Source organism: Chlorocebus sabaeus, chromosome 11, assembly GCF_047675955.1.
Source record: "Chlorocebus sabaeus isolate Y175 chromosome 11, mChlSab1.0.hap1, whole genome shotgun sequence".
In the NCBI taxonomy this organism is placed as follows: Eukaryota; Metazoa; Chordata; class Mammalia; order Primates; family Cercopithecidae; genus Chlorocebus; species Chlorocebus sabaeus.
Window position 1 is genome coordinate 31,546,893 of NC_132914.1, and position 24,461 is coordinate 31,571,353.

The following is a 24,461-nucleotide window of genomic DNA, read 5'->3' on the forward strand; positions in this document are numbered from 1 at the left end:
CTATGGTATTCTAAAAGCACTTTTTAGGCTCCTCCTGTATTGGCTTTAGTGGCAAAAATCTTTCCCAGAAGGTTGAAGGAAGTACTGGTACTATCAGATAGGTATTCAAAATTAAAGAGCTACTATAGGTAAGCTAGAGAGCATACGTATACATGTATGTAGGTCCTCCACCTGAGGGAGGCTCTGTCAATAGATCCTGCTTTGACCATTTATCATATTCATGGGGAATCTGTGCTGACCTGGCACTCACCTTATCACACTTGTGATCAACTGCATGCATTAAAAAGACAAATGGTGAGAGCCACAGAGAAGCTACTAGCAACTTGCCCTTTTTACTACTTGCTTAGCTTAAAAAAGAAAAGAAAAAAGAAAAGAAATAGAGTCAACCAGACTCTGAAGAGTCTCTTCACACCCCTCCATTAAAAGCAACTTTCAGGTTTCACTAGGTCTTGGCACAAAAGTATTTAAGAGCCCATAGGTCCAGACAGTTACTCAACCTCACCTGTCCAAAAGCAGAAGAGAATCATAATACAGCAAAGCAACATGCAGTCTGTTTCACAGGCTACATGACTCAGGAAATGAGGAACGATTTAGATCTTTACAACAGCATTTTCTGTAGCTAGACTTAACTCCTGGGTCTCTTTACAAGGCTGACTACAACGCTTTCACCTAGCAATCTTAAATCCTCACTTAACAACACAAAAGTAAGTGGTAAAACATTTTCTAGTTCTACCACGGTTAAACCTTCCAATGACTGCAGCAGTAATACTGCAATATCAACTGCTGCAGAAAGTCACAAGGAAAACAAGCTAAAAAATCAGCTATTAACAAATCTATGAAAAGAAACATTAATACTACATAAGGAATTAATCTGACCTAAAATAGCTAGCTCTTAAAGTATTTCAACAGCAGCATGCATAATTTTACTATGAAGAATATTTTTATTCAGTTGTTTTGACAAATGAAACAGAAAATGTTTAATACTTCCAACATGTAGCCTGCTTGTTTAAAGCAGCTAAACCTAAGATTAGTTAAATTTTTAGTAAAGAACACCTACGAGCTCTGAAAGAAAATTGTCAGCTCCTTAATCTTTTAAGATCATGCATCTACAGAACTGGAAGAAAAAAAAGTTACCTTCTTTTTCTCGATGTTTCTAATTTTGTGTTTAAGGCATATGAGTCCATTTTCAATATAGGTCTCATATGCTTGGGAAGGAGATGCAGCAGAACTCAGAGTAGACTGCAGGGGGCTCAAGGCCCGCTGGCTTTCCCCATGCTGACTGTGGTTCACTTGGGGCTTGGCTGACTTCATATTCCCCTCTCTTTCCTCCTCTGAATGGCCTGAAGGTGACTGGTAACCAAAAGGGGATGAAGAGAGTTGCACCATTGAAACAGATGAGGCTGAAGGAGGTGGGGGAAAGTTAAGTATAAAATTAGGACTAGAGGGACACAGCCAGGCAATAACTTCCCTGGAAAGTCTAGACCACTCCCTTAAATTCTTTTCCACAGAAGTGAGCTCAAAACCCAGTAATGCTTCAGATACTGTACTTCCATCCTACTTTTAAAGTAATTAGTGCCGCTAGCCAATAAGGATAGCCTTTACGTAGGCAAAATCTCCAATATAGAGGATGTTTCCAGAAATTCGATTTTCCACATAGGGAGGAAGAACTGCAATGGCTTCACAGCTCCTTTCCTCTCGTGAGGGCAGACCACATTCTAAATAATTCCCATGGACACGTGATGACACCAAAAGAATAAGCTTCCCACACCGGGACCTAAGGCAGCCACTCAAACCTCTTTACATGATCCTCACCACCAGCCCTAACCTCAATCCTGAACGTTTGAAAGAAAATCCCAAACTCACAACATTCTTTCATAGCTCTAAGTGACCCAGCAGCTTCTTGAACAAGAATGCTAACTTCCCCAATTGCTCTGGGGCCTACAAGGCAATCCATCACTACTGGACATTCGCAGCCAGGTACTCTCTCAACCTGCAGGAACTCCGCGTTGATTCTCGGTTGTTTGGTTTAGACTAGCCTGAAACTGCTTACAGCCAACCAGTTAAAGCTCCTTCTAGCGAGCCCTTCCCCTGCCCTAACCAGTGGCCTTTGCGCACTTAGGTATCCCTCCCTCGACCTCCAAGCACCCGCGGTATCCCTTTCTCCCCGCTTAGGAGCATCCCCAAGGCAAGGACAGAACAGGCCCCATGCACGCCAGCGAGCACCCCCTCAAGTCTCCGGGCGAGCCTGCGCGAAGAGCACCTCTCCCGAGCGGCCACGGAGAGCCCTGCAGGCACCGACCCCCACCCAGACGCCCCAGGGACGCAGAAGCCGCTTCTGCAAAGCCCCGGGGGAGGCTGACCTGGAGAAAAACGCACCGGCCACGGGCCACGGCCCACGGGAGCCCCGCCCCGCCCAGGGGATACCAAGCCGCCCCTCCACCTCGCCGCGGCGCCGGCCGCCCAGACCTGCCCACCCTCGCCGGGTCGGCCGCCTCCCTCCGCCGCGCCGACCGAGGCCGCCGCAGCCGGACTTCACCTCCCCAGGCAGCCGAGGCCGCCGCTGCCGCAGCCCGGGCCCGCCTTCCAAAGCCGGCGGGAGGCAGGAGCGCTGCGGAGGTGGACCGGCGCCACCCCGCACTCGCGTCTCCTCCTCCTGTCTCCTCCCTCTCCCCTCCCGGTCCTCGCCCGCGGCCTCTGCGGCGCCAGGGACCCCGCCGACTCCGCCGCTCGCGCCCAGGCCCGCCCTCCGCGCCGCGTGTGGCTTTTGTAGGCCGCGCCCCGCCCCGGCTCGCTCCTCCCCCGGCCGCCCCGCCACCGCCTCCTTCCGGTGCCCCTTCCCGGCTGCTGCTGGCCGCCTGCGTCTGTGGGCTGTTAGTTCCGGGCCCAGCTTGGGCTGGTGGGGTAGGTCGGGAGAGGGCGCGGTCTCACAGCCTTTGCGCAGATTGCGGGGCACCAGGTGGGGGCCCAGGCGACGCCAAACGCGGGCAGGGCGGAAACCGCGCAGCCCCGCTGGACCTCGCTGATTACCGGCTGCACCGGTGGGTTCGCGACCTTGAACAGGTGACTCCAATAGCTCCAGGAGGGCAGCGCGCCCTTGGCGGAACTGCCAGATAAGCCGAGCTTGAGGCTGTCCTAGCCCAGTGGGCAATCGTGAAATGCAGAGGCACCTTTGCCTCTCAGATAGCATCTTTCATAGTAGGATGGGGAATAAACACCGTTTCCTTACAGGAGAATCAGCCTGTAAGAGCAGAATCAGCCAAATCGGCATTGCCATAAAAACGGAGTAGGTGACTTCGCAACCTGCAATAATAGGATTGAGTTTATTCAAGCTGTATTATTTGTTCATGTGAAACACATTTATTGACTGGCACGCAGAGAAAGCTGTAAAAAAACTTTGTAAGATTACATAAAATTAAGAAAAAAGTCTGGAAATACATAAAAGTTTATTAAGGAAAGGAAGGTCTGAGACCAAACAAGAAAAGCACACACACACAGACACACTCAGCAATACTTTGCCCCAACATGTGTTTAGTTATTACACCAAGTGGAGTTTTTTAGGTCCTGTCTGTCCCTGACGCTCTGATAAAAAATATTGAGACTAGCAAGAGAACAGAGAAAATTCAGAAGAATAATCAAGGAAACAAAGGTCTAGTTTTAAAAGCCTTGGTCAACTTCACACAAAATTAATTTTAACATTACTTAATACATTTTTTGGCATCTATTATCTGTGTTCTTTTCAGTCCCTGGTGACATAACGTACCTTAATGTTGCATTTTAACTTTGAATCTGTGAATCCCGTATGTGTTCTTAAGAGTCAGATATTGGGAGGCCGAGACGGGCGGATCACGAGGTCAAGAGATCGAGACCATCCTGGTTAACACGGTGAAACCCCGTCTCTACTAAAAAATACAAAAAACTAGCCGGGCGAGGAGGCGGGCGCCTGTAGTCCCAGCTACTCGGGAGGCTGAGGCCGGAGAATGGCGTGAACCCGGGAGGTGGAGCTTGCGGTGAGCTGAGATCCGGCCACTGCACTCCAGCCTGGGCGACAGAGCTACACTCCGCCTCAAAAAAAAAAAAAAAAAAAAAAAAAAAAAAAAAAAAAAGAGTCAGATAAATACTAGATTTTCTCTTTTACTCATTGTTTATAACCAGAAAGAGCAGAAGATGCTGAACATGAGGAGAGGAAGGCTGTGCCTTCACCTTTGATGACACAAAAAACAGTGGCCATAATAAGAAAAAATGTGAAGGACACACTGTTGGATCAATGAGTTGACACAAAGTTACAGCACAACCTGAGTTGTAGCCCAAGCTAATGATGAATCTAAAAACCGTATTTCAGTCAAATTAGTCATGAAATGTTTGCCTTCTAATCGGCCAGGCAAAAAGGAGGCCATAAATTTTAAATTTTCTACTAAATGGATATTCTCCTAAATGAATAAATCTATACAGATTTACTTCTCAATAAGGATTATAAAAATGGATCACGAAAGAATGCAAAAGCAAAAGTAATTAAATTTCAAGTCCAGTAAGGTACAGTCTGTATATGTATGGCATGACATTTATAGGAGAACATACCACAGTAGATACTCCTGAAGCAATGGCTCCTGAACAAGTTACAAAGATGATTCAGATAAAAGCTTTTCTGCTAGAGGAGATCTTTAAAGTCAGTAAGTCTGGCTTACTTTGAAAGCACATGTCTCCAAAACTTTTATTTGTCAGGAGTTTGGTTTATTTTCCCCTCTCTCACTCCCTATTTTCTATAACACCGTGTCTTTTCTTGCCAACTGTGAGGCAGTATTTGTGGCATACCACCTCCAAGCTTAGCAAGGAATAACTATATTTGAAATATAAAAAGTGTTGTCTCAAATCATTGATAGAAGAATACATTCATTCATTCATTCAACAGATACTTAGCACTTGCTATGTAGTAGGTGATAAGGCTATAATGGTGACTGAGACAATATAGCTTCTGCCTTCATGGAGCTGAGTGGGGGAATTCAGTAAAAGCTATAGATGTAAATGGCAAAAACGACTAAATCAAAAAACCCAAAAGACAAAAATACTAAAGACTTTTATAATGGATGGTTCGATTTCTACAAAAACAGCAAGACTTTACATCCTTTGAAAATGTGAAGCTCTTAATTATGCACTGTCTGACAAATTTCAATTGCTACAGGGATGGTTATGCTGTAGTCACTTAAAATTCATATCGCTTCATATTGTTGAAACTGGAAAGATCAATCCACCTAAGGATGTGAAACCTGGTAGCATATTAGTAGAGATATGAGAAATTCTCTTAGACATATTGTTGTGGGTGATAGAAGTCTGTTTCTTATTGGCTCTACAAGACTTTGTGGATAATTGCCACCGAGAGAGAGGGAGAAAGTCACCAAGAAAAATAACAATAAGGCTAAGAAAGAAAAAGACAGGGAATAGTAACATAAGGTTGTTAAAAATGTAGTACTTGGCCGGGCGGGATGGCTCAAGCCTGTAATCCCAGCACTTTGGGAGGCCGAGGCGGGTGGATCACGAGGTAAGGAGATCGAGACTATCCTGGCTAACATGGTGAAACCCCGTCTCTACTAAAAATACAAAAAACTAGCTGGGCGTGGTGGCGGGCGCCTGTAGTCCCAGCTACTTCGGAGGCTGAGGCGGGAGAATGGCGAGAACCCGGTAGGCGGAGCTTGCAGTGAGCCCAGATCGCGCCACTGCACTCCAGCCTGGGAGACACAGCGAGACTCATCTCAAAAAAAAAAAAAAAAAAAAAAAAAAAAAAAAGTAGTACTTTCGGCCAGGCATGGTGGCTTAGGCCTGTAATCGCAGCACTTTGGGAGACCGAGGTGCGCAAATCACCTGAAATCAGGAGTTCAAGACCAGCCTGGCCAACATGGCAAAACCCCATCTCTACTAAAAATACAAAAATCAGCCGGACATGGTGGTGCACCCCTGTAGTCCCAGCTACTTGGGACGCTGAGACAGAAGAATCACTTGAACCCAGGAGGCGAAGGTTGCAGTGAGCCAAGATTGCGCCACTGCACTCCAGCCTGGATGACAAGAGCAAAACTCTCTCTCTCAAAAAAAAAAAAAAAAAAATATGTATATATATATATATACACACACACACACACACACATATATAAAGTATTGTCACATACTTGCTAATTCATGGAGTATCTATTCAAATATTTGAGAAGAGAAGCTTTTTATGAAAGTAAAGAACTGAGAAATGTAGACCTCAGGTAGGAAAAGAAAACTTGCCATAATAGTTTAGAGTATTTTTAGAGAAATATCTGGTTTGTAAGATTAATATTTTGGTAGGCTTATTTTTTCATAAAATTATAATTATACATTCCTATTGGTTTTGTTGATACTGTTTTTCTGATATTGAAATTAATGCATTAATAGTGCTCCACCATTAAGTACCTTTGAAATAAAAGCTCTTTAGAGGAGGAATAATCAGCGTAGAACTTGTGAATGTGTTTCATTAAATCAATAATATCAAGCCCATAAAAATACGATTTCTGTCCAACTTTGAAGTATTGTAAAGTGTCAACAGCATGGGCTTTGGAGCCAGACACACATGGACTGGGTTATTATTCCTGCCCCTTACTAGCTGAATGCTCTTGGGCAAGTTACTGAAATTCTGTGGGCTTCAGTTTTTTCAGCTGTAAAACAGCTGATAATAAAACAGACATAATATTACCTATTAACCGCATTGTTAAGGATTTCATTTTGTTTCTGTAAAAGCATGTGTCTAGAGACTAGGCCATGAAAACGTATCCTCCACTGAGATACCTGTATTTACTGCTTTTCCCACAGTACGAAGCCCAGCATTTCTCCTAGTAGCCAAGGAGAACTAGAGAACTGTGGAATTTATGACTCAGGAATCCCACCCCCACTTATCTGAAAGATAAGGTATATAAAGCTGCTGGAAATTTGTGAGTTTTCCAAGACCTAAAGAATCTAGGTCTCCTGCCCTCTAGTGCAACATGCACTCCAGGCTGCTTCATGTCTTTCCCTTGCTGCTTCCTTGCACTAAATAAAGTATAGAAATAGGCAATTACACTTGAAGAATTGAAACCAAAAAGAATAAGTAATTCAGTGTTACAGTGTCTTCAAAGGAATTCATTCAGGAAGACATTTTTAAATATTCATATATTTTGATCCAGTAACCTTTATTTTAGGAGTCTCCCCAATCAAAATAATCAGAGATGCAAACAATCATTTATTTATGAAAATGTTAGTCACCACATTTTTTTAAGTGGTGGGAAATTGTAAACAACAACCTAGACATTCAACAATAGAGAAATGGCTAAATAATGTGACTCTAAGCCTTGAATTTTAATTCAAGTATACAAATCATCTTTTCAAAGAATATTCAATGACATATTATATGAAGTGAAAAAAGCACAGGATAAAACACGGTATAAAACATTTAGTAAGATTGTGATTTTGTAAAATATTTCATTTTAAATATGCATGGAAAAGGCTGAAAGATGTTTTCACTTTATTTTTATAGCATACATTCAGTCTTTATACCAAACCAGAAAAAGTATTTTCCCAAAAACATGAAAACTGCCCCCTCCATAGATTACCATTATTAACTTTTTGCTTATATTCTTCTAGACTTATTTCCAAGAAAATATCTATATAATTTTTTACAAAAATAGGAATGTACTAAACAAATTGCAATTCTGCTATTTTGACTTAAAATATAGTGAGCATCTTTTTATTAAAGTAAACTTGGTGCGATGACTCACACCTGTAATCCCAGCACCTTGGGAGGCCAAGGCGGGCAGGTCACGAGATCAGGAGATCAAGACCATCCTGGCTAACAGTGCAACCCCGTCTCTACTAAAAATACAAAATATTAGCCGGGCATGGTGGCGGGCACCTGTAGTCCCAGCTACTCGGGAGGCTGAGGCAGGAGAATGGTGTGAAACCAGGAGGCAGAGCTTGCAGTGAGCCGAAATCGCGCCACTGCACTCCAGTCTGGGCAACAGAGCAAGACTGTGTCTCAAAATAAATAAATAAATAAATAAAAATAAAATAAAATAAAATAAACTTTAACTTTGGATTAGCTTTGGAAGGTAGAATTTCATATTATTTTAATTATATTCTTTTTACTTTCTGTGAACAAGTTAGAACTAACATTAACAGAAATGTTAGTTATACAAATAGGAATCACAGCAATATTATACACCAGTAACTATTTGAATAAATGATAATTACATAATTATTATTCTTGTACAAGGACAAGAATCCTACATGAAACACAAAAAAAGTGACTCTAAAAAGAAAGCCTAAAGTGGTACAAGTTATTTTGTGACTTGAAAAAATACTTCTTATTCACCATGGCTTTGTTAGCCCAGAATTTTTCACATAAATGATTTACTCATTTTTAATAAACAATATGTCCTTAAAAAGTTCGTTTCTGAGATATGGCATCAAAAGTACAAGCAACAAAGGAAAACATAGATAAGTTGGACTTCATCAGAATTGAAAACTTTTGTGATTCAAAGGACACTATCAAGAAAGTGAAAAGACAGCCCACAAAGTTGGAGAAAATATTTGTAAATTATACCTAAGGTACTTGTACAAAAATATATAAAGAACTCTCTTAGAACTAATTAATAAAAAGACAGCCCAATTTAAAAATATGCAAAGAATATGATTAGGCATTTCTCCAAACAAGAGATAAAAGTGACCAATAAGTACATGAAAAGATGCTCAACATCAGTAGTCATCAGGGGAATGTAAATCAAAACCACAATGAGATATCATTTCACACCTACATAGGTGATCATAATAAAAAAAGATAATAACAAGGGTTGACGAGGACGTGGAAAAATTGGTTGGAATCCTCATACATTGCTGATGGGAGTGTAAAATGATGTAGCTGCTTTGGAAGACAGTCTGGCGGTTCTTCAGTTAAACATACTGTTACCATATGACCCAGCAATTCCATACCTAGGTATACTCCCAAGAGAAATGAAAACACATATGCACACAAAAGCTCAAACACAAATTTTCATAGCAGCATTATCCAAATCACCAAAAAGTAGAAACAACCAGGCCGGACACAGTGACTCACACCTGTAATCCCAGCACTCTGAGAGGTTAAGGCAGATAGATCACAAGGTCAGGAGTTCAAGACCAGCCTGGCCAAGATGCTGAAACCCCGTCTCTACTAAAAAAAAAAATACAAAAAATTAGCCAGGTGTGGTGGTGGGCGCCTGTAATCCCAGCTACTCAGGAGGTTGAGGCAGAGAATTGCTTGAACCTGGGAGGCAGAGGTTGCAGTGAGCCGAGATTACACCACTGCACTCCAGCCTGGGTAACAGAGCAAGACTCATTTAAAAATAAATAAATAAATAAATAAATAAAGTAATAAAGTAGAACCAAAATGTCCCATCTACTAATAAATGCTTAAATACAATGTGTTGTATCTGTACAATTGAATATTATTCAGCCATTAAAAGGAATGAAGTACTGATACAGCATGTATGAAATTTAGAAACATTATACTAAGCAATGCCAGGCGCGGTGGCTCACATCTGTAATCCCAGCACTTTGGGAGGCCGAGGCAGGTGAATCACTTGAGGTCAGGACTTGGAGACCAGCCTGGCCAATGTGGTGAAACCTCATCTCTACTAAAAATACAAAAAGAAGCCAGGCGTGGTGGTGGGCGCCTGGAATCTCAGCTATGGGGGAGGCTGAGGCAGGAGAATCACTTGAACCTGGGAAGTGGAGGTTGCAGTGAGCCAGGATCACGCCACTGCACTCCAGCCTGGGCAACAGTGAGACTCCATCTCAAAAAAAAAAAAAAAAAAAAAAAAGAAGCCAGCACAAAAGGCCACATACTATATTATTCCATTTATATGAAATGTCCAGAATAGGCAATCTATAGAGACAGAACATGGATAACTGGTTATCTAGGACTTGGGGGAGTGTTGCAGGAAAATGGAGAGTGACTGCTAATGCATACAGGACAGGGTTTCATTGTGGGGCAATGAAAATGTTGTAAAGTTGATATAATGATTGCACAATTCTGTGAGTATACTAAAAACCATTAAATTGTATACTTTAAATGGGTGAATTGTATGGTGGTGTGGGTTGATTTGTATCCACTAAAAAGATATGTTAAAGTCCTACTCCTGTACCTTGAATATCACCTTATTTAGAAATGGGATATTTGCAGATGTGATCAAGTTAAGATGAGGCCATACTGTATTAGGATGGACACCTAAAACCAAGGACTGGTGTCCTCATAAGAAGAGAGAGATTCGGGGCCAGGTGCGATGGCTCAGGCCTGTAATCCCAGCACTTTGGGAGGCTGAGGCAGGCAGATCACGAGGTCAGAAGATGGAGACCATCCTGGCTAACACGGTGAAACCCCGTCTCTATTAAAAATACAAAAACTTAGCTGGGCTTGGTGGCGGGCGCCTGTAGTCCCAGCTACTCGGGAGGCTGAGGCAGGAGAATGGCGTGAACCCAGGAGGCGGAGCTTGCAGTGAGCCGAGATCGCGCCACTGCACTCCAGCCTGGGCTACAGAGCGAGACTCTGGCTTAAAAAAGAGAGAGAAGAGAGAGATTTGAAGACACGGAGGAGACACAGGGAAGAAGGCCATGTGATGACAGAGACAGTAAAGCAATTTAGTTAGCGAGCCAAAGAACACCAAGGAGTGCTGACAACCACCAGGACATAGAAAGGAGGGAAAAGATCCTTCCCCAGAGCCTTCAGGAGCGTCCCCCTGCCGCCATCTTGATTTTGGATGGCCAGTCTTCCAGCACTGTGAGAAAATAAATATTTTCAATAAAATAAAACAATATTCTGTAAATTATGTAAATGTAAAATAAAATAAAATTCTGTAAATATTCAATAAAATAAAACAATATTCAATAAATTCTGTTGTTTTAATCCACCCAGTTTGTGGTAATTTGTAGCCATATAAAACTAATATATATGGTGTGATACAGTATGTGAATTATATACTAATAAAACTTTCTTTTAAGGGCTCTGGGTTTATTTTTGTTTTTAAGTGGAAATGTGTACACTCATGGCAGAGAGCGTTGGAAGTCTAGAAGGCAAAAGGCGAAAAGGAGGCTCTATTCATGCCGACTTCTGCCGGGCAGAAGCAGGAGTGAGGGGAAGGCATAGACCAGAGCCCTTACTGGGGTTCTGCAGCAAATGCAAGGCAGAGCAGGGGAAACAGTTTAGGATTTGACTAGTTTGAATAATTCCAATAGGCTTTGGGCTATAGAGGTGATCTCTAGTTGCCTGATACCTGGCCTTGTGATGATTTAGGGCAGGGCAAACAGTGGCTTGGTATGTGAGAATTAGATAAGAAGGTATGTGGAGCCACAACCTTGATCAGGTGGTCTGCACATGAGTTCCCAGGACGCCGACTTACAGAACAGAGGTAAATATGATTTGGTCCTGTGATAAGTGGATACCAAATAGACATACAGAATCTTTAAAAATGCAGTTAAAACTGATAGCCTGATACCATTTACCTTCAGACTGAGTCCCCTACCTACCCAAGTACATTGCCTGACAAGTTAACAGCTGAATACGATTCCCTGATTGGTGCTTTGGCCCTGGGAACTAAACTTTGGTTCCTTCTCTATCCAGTCATTCTCTCTCCCTTTAGACGCTCTGAAACTCTGCATCCCACCCAACTGCCTATCCATCCCAACAGGTCTGATCACCTATTCAGTGAAAGATTAAAACAAAATTTAGCAGCTCCCAACTGCCCCCAAGATACAATGTTCTTTGTAAATTGTTTACATTTTATTTTTGAGTAGCTAATGGAATACAGTTGCTATACGGAAGGAAAAGTATCCCCTCACTCTTGTCCTCAGTTCCCTTCCTCCAAGTTAACAATTATTAACTATCTTTGGTGGGACTTTCCATAGATTTTATGCACATATAACATATATTCTCCCACCACCATCACCATTTTTTAAAAATTTTTATTTATTTATTTATTTATTTATTGAGAGAGAGTCTCGCTCTGTCACCAGGCTGGAGTGCAGTGGCGCAGTCTCAGCTCACTGCGAGCTCTGCCTCCGGGGTTCATGCCATTCTCCTGCCTCAACCTCCTGAGTTGCTGGGACTACAGGTGCCACCACCACGCCCAGCTAATTTTTGTATTTTCAGTAGAGACGGGGTTTCACCATTTTAGCCAGGATGGTCTCCATCTCCTGACTTCATGATCCGCCCGCCTCGGCCTCCCAAAGTGCTGGGATTACAGGCATGAGCCACCGCGCCCAGCCCACCATCACCGTTTTTTTAATCCAGATGTGTTCACATACAAACACTGCTCCATCTTGCTTTTTTCTCCTAACAGTATATCTTTGCAATCAACCATATACCATTATACGAGGAGCTTCCTCATTCTTTCAAACAAGCATAATATTGCATTTAAATGTATCATAAATTATTTAATGGACACAATGTAAGTTATTCAGGAAATGAATACCCTGAAAGCCCTGACTTGATCTCTAGGCAATCTATGCATGTAACAAAATTTTACTTGGAACTCATAAATTTATACAAAAAAATAAAGGTACCATAATTTAACCAGTCCTCTAGTGAAAAATACTAAGGATATTTCCAACCTTTTGCCTTACAGTGATGCAATTAATAACCTTATTCATACATCATTTTGCACATTTATGAATATATCTGTAGGAGAAAACCTTCAAAGCAGTATTACTGAATCAACTATGCTTTTGATAGGTGTTTCCAAATTGATTTCCATAGAAGTAACCACATTTAAACGCCCATCAGCAACATATGCAACCTATTTATCCTCCCCATCATTAACACAGCATGTGTAGCAAGTGCTGCCATGCCCAGCTCACATTCCTCAGACCTGTCAGTGTGTTTCTGTGACTTCCAACTGTCAATATCTGCTCAGTCTCTGTGCCTGAGAGTCCCATCTCTGTGCCTGAGAGTCCCCTTCCCAACTGAACAAGGAGTCTTATGGGATTATAGGAAGATCAAAAGCACAGAAAATGAATACTAGTACCCTCAAACCGCCCCCCCACCACCACCACCATACACACAAGGCACAAGGAGCAGCATTTATCCCTGACTTTTCAGCTCCATCATCCCTCTAGTGGGATAATTCTGAGGTTTGTATGTTACATTACCTCCTAGGGTTTTTCCACAAGATGGCTGGTAAATAAAGTACCTTCATTGGCTGCCTTACCTTTTCTATGGCACTTCCCTACTTCTCTTTCCAGTATCCCCTCCCAGCTGCCCCATCTGAATTGCCCTCCTAGGATTCTTTTTATTTGTGATTAGTATCAGGCAGCAAAAGTAGAGGTCAGCGACGTTTACCTTCCAAAGATAATTGAGCTCCTTATTTGATCTGAGTGTTCCTACATCTGTTTCATCTTCTTCATAATGTTGATATTTTTCGGGCTATTGGAAACTAGTCTCTTTAAAACCATGCAACATTAATTAAAGCTTTAAAGCAGATGTCTGTGCCAGAAAAAATTCAGCAAATTACTTTTAAAATAAGAATTTTTCCCTTAATCTCAGCAGGAATCCTGAGAGCATGCATATTATTCATGTAGGTTGGCACTGAAATTATCTTGGGGCCATGGAGAAGAAAGGAAAATAAACAACATGTTGATATTCATAGGAAATTTTAAAAGATGTATGCTTTTAAAGGCTTCATAATGTTTCTTTCAAAATGTCTAACAATTAATAAGTAAAACAACATGGGGGAAAAAGACTAAATGGAACTTCACTTAAATGTTAAATGTTTCACTATTGAGGCAAGTTATTTTTTTCTAGTAGAGATGGTTACCTTCAGATGCAGATAAGCAAAACCACTAGCTAATAAGTCAGCTTCTTAGAGCTTTAGTTTTATTTCCTCTGAAATGAGACTATAATTCATAGGAGTGTTTTGATGATTAAATGAGCTAATAGATGTAAAGTACTTAGCACATTGCCTGTCATAATACTCAGTAATTGGTCCTTATTCTTACAAAAACAGTTTCCACTCATGTGCCATTATCTACTCTAAAAGTAGCCAGGGAAGAATACATCGCATGGAAGGATTAGGACAGCCTAGGGAAAGGAAGTAGGGCACTACAAAAAGGATTCATAAGACAAAACCCCCACATCTCAGGACGGCACAAATCAAGAAGACAGCATAGTCTCTTTCCCCATGCTTTGCATTGCTTGGGCTAACCAGACTTCTATAAACGTGTACAGGGGGCATCACAGAAGTTACTACATAGAAGGGTAATCTGGCTTAATGCAAATGCTGGAGTAGACACGTTTTCTCTAAGATCATTGCTTTTGCTACACCTACCTGACACTATAACTATTAATATTACCAATTCTAAAAACATGATTTAGAGTTGCAGCAACAATGCCTCTTCTTCAGAGCAGCCTGTGCAATAGTTGTTTATTTGTTTAAAGCAAGATTTGCAGGTAGGAGGTAGAGGGCAGGCAATGAGAGTTGGTATAGAGAGGATGTACTGGACATATCATGGTGTCTATAATGGCACAGTAGAAAAAGAACAGGACAAAGAACCAGGCAGGCAGAGTTCTCATTCTAGCTCTTCCAATGACAGTTTGTGAACTTGGACAAACTACTAAATTTGTCTGTGAACAGTCCCCCAATAAACTGTCAGCAAGTGCTATCAACTCTACCTCGAAAGCATATCCCAATTCTGTCCACTTCTCTCTATATACACTTCCATCAAAGCCAGGCCACTGTTTCCTCTCTACAGCAACAGCCTCCTATAGATTTCTTGCTTCCCTGCTGACCCCACTACAATTTCTCTTAGACATTGAAGCAGAGGGATAGTTAAGAATTTAAAATATGATATAATCTCCTGCTCAGGTCTCCTAATGATTCTCTACCTCACTTAGAAAAAACAAGTTCATACTATAGTGCTTAAGATGATGTTCATGATATAAACCCTCCCCCAACCTCCACCTCTGTTTCCTTACTGTGGCTGACAGGCCGTAACGTGGTTCCCATGATCCCCACCTCCAGGTATTCATCCCAGGATAATTCCTTTCCCTTGAGTGGGCAGGACCTGGACATGTTTTTAACCCACAGAATACAGCCAGGGTGATGGGCCATCACCTCTGTGATAACCTTACACAAGACTATAACCTCTCTTGCTGGGAAACTCTCTCTCGTTGGTGTTGAGGAAGCAAGCAGCCATGAGGGGAAGGCCCCCACAGCAAGGAACTGAGGGCAGCTTCCAGCCAACAGCCAGCAAGAGGTTGAGGCCCTCCAGCCAAGAGCCTGCAAAAAATTGAATTCTGCCAAAAACTACTTGAGCTTGGAAGCAGATTCACAGATGAGCCTCCCATGAGAACCCTACCTTGGCCAATACCCTGATTGCAGCTTTGCAGAGGACCCAGCTAAACTGTGCCAGGCTGCTACATTTGTGGTAATATTGTTATATAACAACAGAAAACCAATACACTTCCCTTCCATTACACTCCTTCTCATCCCTACACTGGACCTTCTTGCTGCTCTCCCATGTGTCAAGGCTATTCCCTCCTCAGGGCCATTGCACTTACCCTGTCCTCTGCCTAGGAGGCTTTTAACCCAGCTCTTTACCTAGCTGACCTTTCCTTGTCATTCAAGATCTTAGCTCTAATGTTATTCTTATCTAACTAATCTAAATAGCCATTCTGACACTAGCACATCACAATGTTTTCATTCTCTGCATAGGACTATTACCCCCAAAAAAAGTCTTTTTTCTGTTTCTTTAGAAAGTGAGCTATTTGAGAGCAAGGACCTTGTCTATCTTGTTTCCTACTATATGCCTAGAAGCTAAAATAGTAGCTGATACTATAGTAACATTCAATAAATACTTGTTAATTATCATTGAATGAATATTGGGCAGTATTTAAGCTCCTTCCCGTGCTCAAATAGTCTCAGGTCCATAGTCTCAGGTCACATATGTCCCAAGGGGACATATGCAAAGATGTGCATTGTAACAATATTTATGGTACAGTAAATAGAAGATAATCTTGGTGTCCATCACTGGAAGAGTAGATTAGCACAATAGATCAGATTTGCACATTGCAGCATGGCTGAACTTAAAGCATAATGCCCAAGACTAAGATGTATATGGTGCACATTTTTGTAAAACAAAAATACACATGCATACAAAGATACCTGTTTTGTAAGAACTATATAAAGAAACCAGCAAAAAACCACATTAAAAAGATTAGAATGTTTGTCTATAGGAGAGGAAGGAGATGCAAGTGGGAAATGGGATTAATAGGGAATAACTAAAACAAGAGAAGGACCTTGCTTAGTCTAATGATGATAATGTGCTAGGAATCGAGCTGTGTGATTAATTCAACCGTTTCATCAGAGAGCCAAAATTAAGGCAAAGCAACATTGTGTGATTCAGAGATCATAGGCAATATCCAAAGGTGTCATCAGCTTAAAGATTTTAAAAAGTTGGATTAAATACTGGAACGTGACCTGCACTGGGAGTCTCACATCATTCTTCACTCCTACCCTTCCCTGGCATCCTTATGGAACCGAGGGCCTGGGGGCTTCCAAATTTTCTCTCAGTTTAGTCTCCACCCATCTTAGGTTTCCATCATGATTAGACTTAAGTTTAATTTTCTTGACACTGCTTCTTCACAGCTGTGCTCTTGCCACGCTCTTGCAGGACGTATACAATGTATGGTTATCTCTCTTTTTGTGATGTTAGACCTATTAAGGACCAGTGCCACCTGTCTTTATGTTAATGCCTCTCTAGTCATTTTACTTATCTGAGGCTAATTTTCTACTTCATTCCTCAGGAAGAGTTCACGGGAGCAATATTCCCTGAGATCCTAAATGTCTATAACAATTTATCTGTAGGCCTTAGGCTTGAAAGTCAACTAAGCACAATATATAATTTCTTGGCTCATATTGTCATTGCTAACACATATCTTTCAGACTTTTATGTTACAGCTTATACCTTTCTACACTGGAATGTTCTTTCCACTCATCACCGGTCAAACTCTATTCATCCACTTATACCCCGTTGTGGCTTTCTACTACTATGACACCTTTCCTATCTCCTCCTGACAGGGTTAAGTTCTACTTTCACAAGTCTTCTTATGCAGCTTTATATATTTCTCTATGGTATTAATCCATATTACATAGCTACAATTCATTAAGCACTTACTAGGAAGTTCGCCTAGTTTTCTAGACAAACAAAATCTCATCTAATCTTGTTTTCTAGGCAAACAAATGAAATACATCAGTGTCACTTTTTTCTCTGGAGACAACATTTAACTTTGAATCACTCTATCATCCCTAAACTCTAGCCCAATTGTCTATATCTCAGTACATTTAAGTTCTTCAGGTATAATAGGAATTTCATTTTCCTGGACCTACCTCTCCCAAAGCTTTCTAACCTGCACCAATCTGGACTGCTGGCTCTCTAGCGCTGCTGCCTAGCCATTGTCTGAGATCTACCTTCACCCTCATCCTGGGGGTTCCCGTTGTCTCTTTTTTTTTTGTAATAAATTTCCCACTTTCTGGATCTTAAGTTAATCCTTTGAGTTTCTTTTTTTGTAGCTTTCTGAAAAAAGGAAGATTGGGGTAAAATATTAGAGATTAAAACTTGCCCTATCCTCACATGTGATTTGTTTATAATTCCAAGTTAGAAATCATTTTTTTTTCCTCTGACAATTTTAAAGACATTGTTCTATCGTCTCACAGTTTCCAGTGTCACCTTTGAGTAGCCAATGCCATTATGATTCTAAATCCTCGGGAAGCCTTTATGATCTTCTTTTTGTCCCCAGGATTCTGAAATTTCAAGATGAGATACCTTGGTGCACTCAGTGGGCCCTATCAATCAGAAACTCAATTCTGAGAATTTTTTAAAAATTATTTCTCTGGTAACTTCTTATCCTCTATTTCTTTCACTCTCTCTCACTCTTCTCGTCTCTCTCTCTCATCTGTCTCTCTCTCTATATATATAGACTTAATATATATAATATATAAATACTTAACATATATTAATATATATTATATATAAATACTTTATATATGGTATGGAATTATATATAGTGTTTTATATATATATATAAGTCCTGTTATTCAGATTTTATATCTCCTGAGCTGAATGCTGATTTTCTAATTTTCTTATATTGCCCTTCTATTTTTCATCTCTTTATCTTTTTGTGATAAAGATACTTTCTGAGGGATATTTCCTCATCATTAATTTTTAACCCTACATTTTTAAAAGCTTTTCAGTCATTTTTATATTTCTTAAAGCGCAATCATGAAAATACCAAATGCCAGCACCTAGTACAACGCCTGACATGTGGGAATAAGTGCTTAGTGCACAATTTTTGAAAAAACAAATGGACTTCAATCCCCAACCTGCCATTCTAAGTTTAGAGATCAAAACAGCTGACAACAGGCCTCATTAATTTTCTATTGCCTTTTTGTGCTTAGAAATAATTACTACTAATTCAGTTTTAAAAGTACTTTTTTTTTTTTTTTTTTTTTTGAGATGGAGCCTTGCTGTGTCACCCAGGCTGGAGTGCAGTGGCGCGATCTCAGCTCACTGCAACCTCCACCTCCAGGGTTCAAGCGATTCTGCCTCAGACTGCCAAGTAGCTGGGACTACAGGTGCATGACACCACATCTGGCTAATTTTTGTATTTTCAGTAGAGACGGGGTTTCACCATATTGGCCAGGCAGGTCTCAAATTCCTGACCTCGTGATCCGCCCACCTCGGCCTCACAAAGTGCTGGGATTACAGGCGTGAGCCACTGCGCCCGGCCTAAAAGTACTTTTAGCTAATATAACATGCTTTTGTATGTTGTTTACATAGACTAATTTTTCCTAAGAAGCCAATAAATTACTCACATAGCCTTATGTATATGCTAAAACTGAACAGAAAACTGATACCTATTCTGCTCTAAATGGTGAAATAGCAAGTGAAAAAATAATGTAGCAAGAACTACGTGCTCATTGCATGTACTAAATTATTTAATACACGTGACACACTATAAATTAGTGGCTGCTGTCATCCCCATTTTATAGAAAAGGAAATTAACTGGAGGCAATGGCATGTACCTGTGATCCTAGCTACTCAGGAGACTAAGGTAGGAGGATTACTTGAGCCCAAGAGTTTGAGACCAGCCAGGCTAACATAGCAAGACCCAGTCTCAGGGCGGGGATAGTGGGGTGGGGAAGGAAGTTAAAACACAGAGAAGCTGGATTTAATATTTTGCAATTTTTTTACTTCTATCAATTTTTTTATCATGATTTTTATTTTCAAGAGATCTTTTATCCTCTCCATATGCTTTTTTTTTTTTTTTTAAAGAGACAGGGTCTCACTATGTTGCCAGGCTGGACTCGCACTCCTGGCTCAAGCAATCCTCCCAAATAGCCAGGACTACAAGTGCATAACACTGAACCTGGCTTGCTTACCTATGGCTTTTAAAAAACATCTCATTTTTTCTTCATGAATGCAATAGCTTCTTTTATCTCTCTGAGACCATAACTTGTAGGTCTTAACTTTTCTGATTCCTCTATTGTCTCAGTTTCCTCCAAATTCTTTTCTGTTTGTTTTATCTCTATTTCTTCATGCTGGAAACTTTCCTCAAATGTCTGATTCTTACCTATTCATTTATATCTAAGAGTGAGGCACTAAAACCTAAAAACAAAACGTTTGTGGAGAAGTGCAATGTACTGAATTATAGACTTATTGCAGAATGATTCGGCAGGACCCAAGCTATTTCCTAGGGAAAACCTCCCCAGAAATGTGTCAGCATCTCTAAATCTTTTTTCTAGGCGTGGCCATTTTCCCCAGGAGAAATTCTCCTTCCAGTTTCATACTTTGGTGGGTATTATAGATGCCAGCATTCTAAGAGCCATGGTAAGGAAGGAGGCTTTAGAGTCTTACTTTGAGATATATCAATTTCCACTTATTTCCCCTACTTTCTGCAGAGATTCCTGCCTTTCACCTATGCTTGAGTTTGAGTTTCTCAATTCAATACCTTTCCATTTTCTGCTGGGCTGGGTCACTTGTCTGCCTATGGTATGGAAAGGGATATAAGGGTCTAACTGCTTCATTCACAGATATTCAATCCATCCTACTGTTTTCAGCCTCGCTTCTCACCCCTACCTTCAGAGATGACTAATACTACCTATTCCTGAGATTTTCCAGGGTTTGAAGGCAGGGTTTTTCTTTTTGGCTCCCCTCTCTGCAGGCAGCATTGTTTCTACTTTCTCTGGTCTGCTAGATCAGTTAGCAATTGCAAACTGATTTGGGGGCTTCCAAAATTTAATTGGCATCTCTCAACTGTTCTTCTACCTCCTCCTGTTGTCTCCCTTCACGTTCTTTCTCTTAGATTTGTGCCTTTTAAAATCCCTTTAGTGTCATCTAGGTGAAAATTCAGGAAGGAGCAAAAGGAAATGCGAGTCTCCAATCTTTCATGTTTAGCAAGAAACCTGTGCTTTTAACTTCTCGGTTATGCTACCTCTATGTATAGCTTGCATGACTATTCCCCACATAGATTATGATTTTCTTGAAGGCAGAGACTTGAAAATAAAAAAAACAATCCGACACTCTTGGGAAAAGATTAAATGTGCTGTAGTTATGGCAGCAAGTAACCACCAGAACTAGTTCCAAACTGGTTTAATGGGCTGAGCATGGTGGCTCACACCTGTAATCCCAGCATTTTGAGAGACTGAAGTAGTAGGTTCACTTGAGCCCAGGGGTTCACGGATGCAGTGAGCTGTAATTGTACACTATACTCTAGCCTGGGCAACAGAGTGAGACCCTGTCTCAAAAAATAAACCAGAAAGGAATAAAATAAAATAATCTGGTCTACTGGATTGATGGCAACTTACCTAACTGAACACAGTTCTGAAATCTAGCCAGAAACAACCCTATGCTTTTGAAAGCCAGCCAGTCCACAACAATCTCATCTAAACAACTGAGTTTCCCTAGCTGGCAACAACCAACCCACCCCACCTCTGAAAGTCTACCAATCCCTCAACTTCATGCTCCCCAAACTTCTATAGACAATCAGCTCCTTGCTTTACTGGAGGAGACTGTGCTTCAGGCAGCATTAGATTCAGCTTTTTGTCTCAGATATTGAGTAGTAGTCTTTTTCTTTGTCAGATCTCAGCAACCACCACAGTATCTGTTGCTTGGAAGGTACTCAATGGGAAGATGGGAGAAGGTGCAGGGGGCAACTGTAAATGTATCCTAAGTGAAGGGGCCTGGGCTGTTTGCCCTACGCAGCCCTGTGGCAAGGCTAAACCAGGTATAAATTTTGCTCAACGTTCACTCTTCAATTCCAATTCATAAGCATCTTAGGTATAAGAAGTGTAAACATCTGCATCCAGAAGCAATTATGTTTGCCTGCCACCTTTCCTTCAGTCTTGTTAACTGTATATAATCGTGAAAGGAAAATATCTTGGAACCCCAAAATCACTAAGCTAAAAGGAAAATTCAAGCTGGGAATCGCTTAGGGCAAACTTGCCTCCCATTCTATTCAAAGTCATCCCTCTGCTCACTGAGATCAATGTGTATCTGATTGAGTCCTTTGGAAAGGCTAATCAAAAACTCAGAAGAATGCAACCACTTGTCTCTCACCTACCTGTGACCTGGGAACCCCCTCCCTGCTTCAAGATGCCCTGCTTTTACTTTGAGTTGTGCTGCCTTTCCAGACTGAACTAATGTTCATCTTACCTATGTGGACTGAGGTCTCATATCTCCCTAAAATGTATAAAATCAAGTTGTGCTCTGACCACCTTGGGCACATGTCATCAGGAACTCCTGAGGCTGTGTCATGGGCATGCATCTTCAACCTTGGCAAAATAAACTTTCTAAATTAACTGAGACCTGTCTCAAATTTTGGGGGTTCACATTTGGTAACCACAGAGGGATTCTGAGTGGAGATGCCCCTGACCTTTGACAAATCTCCTCCTGGTGCTTGGTACCAGCATGAGCTAACTTTATGGCTCAAACCAACAGGACAATTTGCTGAGGTGTGAGAGCATCCCCTCCAGAGAATCCCTGATCTCCCCAAATGTGGCCAAGATCTAAAGTTTATTTTTCCTTACAAATCCCCCCCCCCACCCCGCGCTTTTTTTTGGAGTTCTACTTGCTCCCAACAAGGAAGGCAAGTTTTTCTGCTTCCATGATGATCCAAGGCAGGTAACTTCTTTGTGGAGTTTGAGCTCACTTCTAACAGGGAAAATGAGGTCTTTCTCCTGCTTCTGGGATGGTAGAGAGCAGTCTACAGCCTGAGACCTATCCCTAGGTAAGTAACTGAGTTGGGGTATGTCTTGGCTAAAGTTAAGATTAACAACCAGCTAGTCTTAGTTTCTTCTTACCATTAGAGTGCTCAGTAATCATATAAGTGGCATGATTGTACAATGGCAACTGGTTGAAAGAATTATTATCAGTAGAAAGGTCTCTGAGTTACAATAAGGGATTGTGGAGACCAAGGTTTTATCATGCTACTTGAAATCTTTACCTGCATGATAAAACTTGTACATTTTAGGGAGACACAAGGAATCAATCAATACATGTAGGTATGCCAAGTAGCAGGCTTTAGAAAGAACAGACTTTAAATTTTTCTTCTTAGAATTATGGTCTGTGTTGATGTTAATGCTGGAGGGGTATAATGAGGCATGCCAACCTCCACTTCCCATCTTGGCCTAAACTAGTTTTTCAGGTTAAATTTTAGAGTGCCCTGGGAGAGGAGGGCATCCATTCAGATGGTTGCCAGGGCCTTCAAATTTTATTTTCAGTTTACAACTCTATATGGTCAACTGTTTTCTTTATCCCAGTTCAAAGAAGGGAAGGAGAATCTCCCATCAACAGATATCACATTTACAGTAGCAAAAGCAGTTCTAACAGATATAGCAAAAAATATCCTATATGGAACATAATATATTATTGGGTTAAATATTCTCCAGACAACACTTAACCACTAGGATAAGATGTGTACTTTAGAACTTAACTCTTTTCTGAGAAGCTGAATTCATTTGTCTCTAGGACACCTAACATGATGCAGCAGAAATTTCTTCTAGGAATCTAAAGGGACTACATGGAGCAAGTTATATTCAAGTAAAACAGGACTATGAGGCTTAGAGTACCAGAGAGGAGGCAACAATTACAAGTACAAAAAGTCCATTTGGCAAAAGAAATCTGAAGAGCACAGTGTCCTGCACCGGGCTCCGTTACAGCCTGGAGTAAGGTGAAGATGTGGGGGAAATCAGACAGCAAGGAGAATGGGGCCACTGCAGCCCCTCTGACTTTCTTTTCCTGGACTTTCTCAACATCCTTTCCTGCTCTACTGTTGTTGCAGCTGCAGGTCCTCACTCCAGGTTGGCAGCCAGGGGCTCAGATGGAGCTGGCCCCACACCTCTGCACGTTCCCAACCTGAAAACCACTCCAGGCTCGCAGCCTTGCCTATCGGTTCCCTGAGGGTCTTGGACGCTACCCCAGCACAGGGATGTACCTTCTGCCTGGGCACCACCAGAGGCAAGCTCCAAGGATGTAGTTTGGCACCTTCTTACAATTAATTGGTTTTGGACGACTTGGTAATTTAGAAACTGCTGAGGTGAACCTCCAATAGAGGAAGTCTAGCACGGTTCTATGCCTGACTGTGCCCCTGATTATGCCTCAAAATGCCTCTTAAGCCCCTGATGATGGGTGCTGGTTTCCCTACAAAGGCGAACATGCTTCTCAGAAGATGCTCCTCCTACCTTCTGCATCAATGAGGGAAGTTTGGAGGACAAAGTACAGGTTACTTTTGGAACAATAGGTTCCTGTCTCCCTCTGTCCTTTTGACATATTTTCAGATGTAGAAGGGAAAGACCTAAGACACTCTCCAAACCCATGGGATCTATCATCACCTATAGGGTGTGACTTGTCACTGTAGCTGAGCCACCTGGCCTTAGCTGCATGTGTGCCAAACAACCACTTGAAAGCTACCGGTTAGAAAGCAATGTGCTTGATACTAGATGCAGCCTGTTAAATATGTTGTATGAATTCTAAAAATTAATTAATCTTATTTTTGGTAAATATTGTCAGTCTCTAAAAGACAGTATATATTTTAAATCTTATACTATAATTATAAATTTGTCTATTTCTCCTTATAGTTCCACCTGTATTTGATTTATGTATATTGAAAATCTGTGGTTGGTTCCATATAAGATCTTAACTGTTATGTCTTTTTGGATAAATATTTCTTTTACCATTACAAAATGTTTTTCTTTATCTCTTTTAGTCTTTTTCATCTGTAATACTACATCTGTTATTATTACATCCGTATTACTACATCTGTTATTATCACATCTATTATTATTTGCTTGATATTTGTTTTTTAAAATATATCTTTTATCTCACCTTTGGGCATCATTAGAAAATGGCTTAATATTTTCCGTTTTAGACCTATTGTTAATCCTTTATAATGAACT

General features: G+C 41.1%; 2 protein-coding genes across 51 annotated transcripts in view; one reads left to right on the forward strand and one right to left on the reverse strand.

Moving 5' to 3' along the window:
• The window catches only part of CAPRIN2 (caprin family member 2), a 45,700-nt gene extending 42,962 nt beyond the window's left edge, over positions 1–2,738 (reverse strand). For 16 of the 50 annotated variants that reach the window (XM_037990214.2, XM_037990219.2, XM_037990211.2 and 13 more), the window contains exons 1-2: positions 2,467–2,738; positions 1,135–1,350 (exon numbers count right to left, since the gene is read on the reverse strand). Coding sequence is in view for 41 of the 50 variants with exons in the window: in XM_037990187.2 (XP_037846115.1) it covers positions 1,135–1,311 (177 nt within the window). In the remaining 9 variants the exon portion in view is untranslated. Of the gene's footprint in view, positions 1–1,134; positions 2,446–2,466 lie in introns of those variants that run through there. The other 34 variants (XM_037990213.2, XM_037990189.2, XM_037990188.2 and 31 more) reach the window with 8 other exon arrangements.
• On the forward strand, positions 2,206–24,389 carry LOC119621289 (uncharacterized). Its single transcript, XM_073021300.1, has 2 exons — positions 2,206–3,060; positions 23,035–24,389. Exons 1-2 carry the CDS (start codon positions 2,206–2,208, stop codon positions 23,041–23,043), a joined length of 864 nt encoding a protein of 287 aa, XP_072877401.1. The 3' UTR covers positions 23,044–24,389.
• Positions 24,390–24,461: the final 72 nt, after the last annotated feature.

Excerpts from the sequence above, each read along its gene's own strand:
- LOC119621289 (XM_073021300.1), top strand. The coding sequence starts at position 2,206 with ATGCACGCCAGCGAGCACCCCCTCAAGTCTCCGGGCGAGCCTGCGCGA.